We start from the raw sequence: 3,166 nt of genomic DNA, 5'->3' as shown, positions 1-3,166 counted from the left end.
TGTGTGTGTGTGTGTGTGTGTGTGTGTGTGTGTGTGTGTGTGTGTGTGTGTGTGTGTGTGTGTGTCTGGGTTGCATGCTTTATTACGCGTGGCTCTCCCCTACATTTTGAGGTACCTCCAACTCAAGGCTTTGGGCCCCTAGAAGGCCAGTCCTCTGGCTTCATTCTTCCCCTCCTTCCAGCCCCTGGACACTGTCCCTATCCTATGCCAGGCCTTCCTGGTGAAGAGAAGCAGAAGGAGAGAACACCCTTCACTCTCTCCTTCTTGCCTGCCCAGCCCCACCCCCAGGAGGCTCTCTCCTCAGATGATCCCAGTGTGTCTCTCCAGTGTGTCTCTGGCTTCAGGCCAAGAGGAAGCCCCATTTCATGATGTAAGAAACTGAAGCCTCAGATAGGGCACGGAGGCCTCCCCAAGTCTAGCCACGAATCTCTATTGCTGGCATGAAGGTCTAGACAGGTGCGAGTAAAGTGGAAATACCCATGAGGAGCGAGCAGGAACAAACAGGGCTGGTAAAGCAAGGCCTCAGGAGGCAGGAGGGGCTGGGGTAGCTAAAAAAATGAGGGTGGCATCCTTAAAAAATCAAGACCAGGACTTTGCAGCCAGGTGAGCTCACTGGCCCAGGAGCGTCTGCACAAAAAGTCTGAGCCGGGGGCTAGTACCGGAGGCTTTATTGGTTTTGTCTAGTTACTTCTCTGGGAAAGGTGGGGGGCGATGACAGCTTAAAATGGATTTTCAGCAATAATGGACTCCCTTTCTTGGTTCCTGGCACTGGCACCAAGCTGCAATGCAAAAGAGAGAGTGTCACTTGGGCCCTGGTGGGAAGGTTGGGGGAGTGGGATGAGCCCAGAGGCCTCTCCGAGGAGGGAACTGGGGTAAGAGGGCCTTTTCCTGCTGCACGCATAAGCAACTGATGTTTGGTTGTGTCCATCCATCACCAGGGAGCAAGGGGTGCTGGAGAACCCTTTACCCTTGCTTGTCACTTGATGGAAGTGTCCTGGGCTCAAGGCTGGGACCACCAGATTCTCAACAGGGCCTGAGCTTTGCTGATGAGGGAGAGGCCAGCTGCCTTCTGGGTGAGAAGCTTCCTAATACTAGAATGGCCCTTCCCATTTTGAACTCAGGTTACTGACAGAGCGCTGGAGTGCTCACCCTCCATGGTCTGTATGCCTTCTCCAGCCCTGACCCTGGCACTGCACCTCAGTCCACCGGAACCTTGTTTCCAGCAGCATTTATGAGGTCACTGAGGTCACTGAGGTTGAGACATCACAACCCATCCCATTCCCCACCCGGCTCCTCATTCCACAGTTCCCCTCCCCCACCCGGTTGTGTGAGGAGTGGGCCCACCCACACATTCTATCACAGACTCCTCTTGGGGGTAGCTGTGTGCCAGCCTCACTTACTCTTTTCTGCCTTCTTTCGGTGGAAGGGACACAGCTGGGGACTGGAACAACTTCACTTGCCCTTCAACAGTGATCCCCTGGAGCCCTGCCTTGCTAAAGGCAAGGGTGACGGAAGTTCTTGTCTTCCTGTTTCCAAGCTTTCTGCAGTTCCTGGGTGTCCAGTGGTTTCTCTGGTGGCCTATCTAGCAAATCAGAGGGCGTTTGCTGCTCTGGCTTGTCCTCGGCAGGCTGGGTGGCACTCTCCACTGTGGGTGCTGCAAAAGTCTCCCCAGCCTTCTGGGGTGGGGCTTTCATCATATACTCCCAATTGGACAAGATCGTTGTGTTGGAGGCGGCCATGGCCACAGAAGTTGCTAACCTGATCACATCTGCCAGGCTGATACGTTGTGGGAGACTGGAGGAGGACAAGTGGGCACTTGGTGGCTGCTGGGAGCCTGCTGGCTGGGTGTTGGAGTTCTGGAGCTGCTTCTTGGAGCACACGGTGATCTTAAGGACGGGTTCCTGGTTCAGGTGGCTGTTAGTCTTATCTGTGCTCTCCTTGCCAGGCTGCATGCTGAGCTCCTGTTGCAGGCTTTGATCTGAGGTCTGGATGAGCTTGTCTGCCCAGAAGAGGTGCTTGGAGGTCTGCAGGTGGATGGAGCGATGGGTGGTGGACACCTGTTCCTCTTCTAAGGAACTCGGGTAGCTGGAGTTCGACCTCGCACTCCACAGGCTGGCATTGCACTGTGCTAGTCCCTGCTCCTCCTCTGTGTCGGGGTGGAGGGACTCTATCCTGTACCTGTGTTGCTCAAGGACTTCATTGCAGGCCTCTAGGTCAGCATCCAGGTCGACCTCAGGCATGAGCACGGGTGCCAGACACGGCTCCAACTGCGGCACGGCCTCGGCCTCTATCTCCATTTCCAGTTTTGAGCCTAGGTTCAGGTCCATGTTATGTGGGGGCTCCAGCTTTAGCAATTCGTTCTCCAGCTGAAAAGTTTCAATTGAAAGCTGAGGAGGCGCCTGCCCCCAAGGACCTCCCTGGCACCAATTCCCAGTCCTGTTCCCCTCCCTTTACCCCCTGTCCACTGCTCACTTCTTCCCCCAGACTTGCCTCTTTGTAGACACCAGCCTGGGGCAGGGAAGCCTGTGTGGGCATCCCAAGATGAGGGCTGGTGTGCATGAGCATGCCAACACTGGCCTGGTATGAGGGTCCCAGAATTGTCAAGGGTAGGGGCTGGTCAGAGTTTAGGGAAGATGGGCCTCAAGGAACTCTGTCCCTTGCCTACCACCCCCCTTTAAGAGGTAACCCTCCCCACCATACCTCCATCTCATCTTCCTCTTGTGCCTGCTGGTGTTGGTTTAGGATGGCGCTAAGACAGAAGGAGACGGATGGTGACAGGGCTCCATGGGGCGGGTGGGATGGCTTCAGGGGGTAGGGCGTCTCTGGGGTTGGCAAGACGTCCCCAGCTCATCTACTCCCCTGGCCGCCCCCACTCCCACCAAGAATTCTGGAGTTGTATTCTTAAACTTTAGTGAGTTTAGGGAGTGCCTGGAGAGCTCGCCAAGTTGCACCCCCTGCCACTCTCAAGGAGGGATCTAGTTGGTTAGGGGTGAGGCCCAGGTAGCTTCATTTTAATCACGTATTCCAGTGAGTCGATGCAGCTCACTTGGAGAACCAGTGCCCAGAAAGTGGCTCCTCACAGAAGGAAAAGCACAGAGCACTGCCCTTCCCCCAAGCTGCCCAGTCCCAGCTTGGCAGATGTGAAAAGCAGAGGTGTGTGTGCGCG

General features: G+C 55.6%; 2 protein-coding genes across 2 annotated transcripts in view; both read right to left on the bottom strand.

Annotated features, from left to right (window-relative positions):
• LOC109394960 (EF-hand calcium-binding domain-containing protein 3-like) overlaps positions 1–3,166 on the bottom strand; it is a 13,547-nt gene that overhangs the window by 4,660 nt on the left and 5,721 nt on the right. The gene's annotated exons all lie outside the window — the stretch shown is intronic.
• SPATA32 (spermatogenesis associated 32) lies at positions 598–2,327 on the bottom strand. The gene is given in 3 exon segments (XM_019665549.1): positions 598–779; positions 1,401–1,505; positions 1,507–2,327. Coding segments are annotated over 3 exon segments (1,038 nt in total). The 3' UTR covers positions 598–667.

This window comes from Hipposideros armiger, unplaced genomic scaffold (assembly GCF_001890085.2).
Source record: "Hipposideros armiger isolate ML-2016 unplaced genomic scaffold, ASM189008v1 scaffold_447, whole genome shotgun sequence".
In the NCBI taxonomy this organism is placed as follows: Eukaryota; Metazoa; Chordata; class Mammalia; order Chiroptera; family Hipposideridae; genus Hipposideros; species Hipposideros armiger.
The sequence above is the reverse complement of the archived record's forward strand: the minus strand, read 5'-3'. Positions and strand labels throughout refer to the sequence as shown.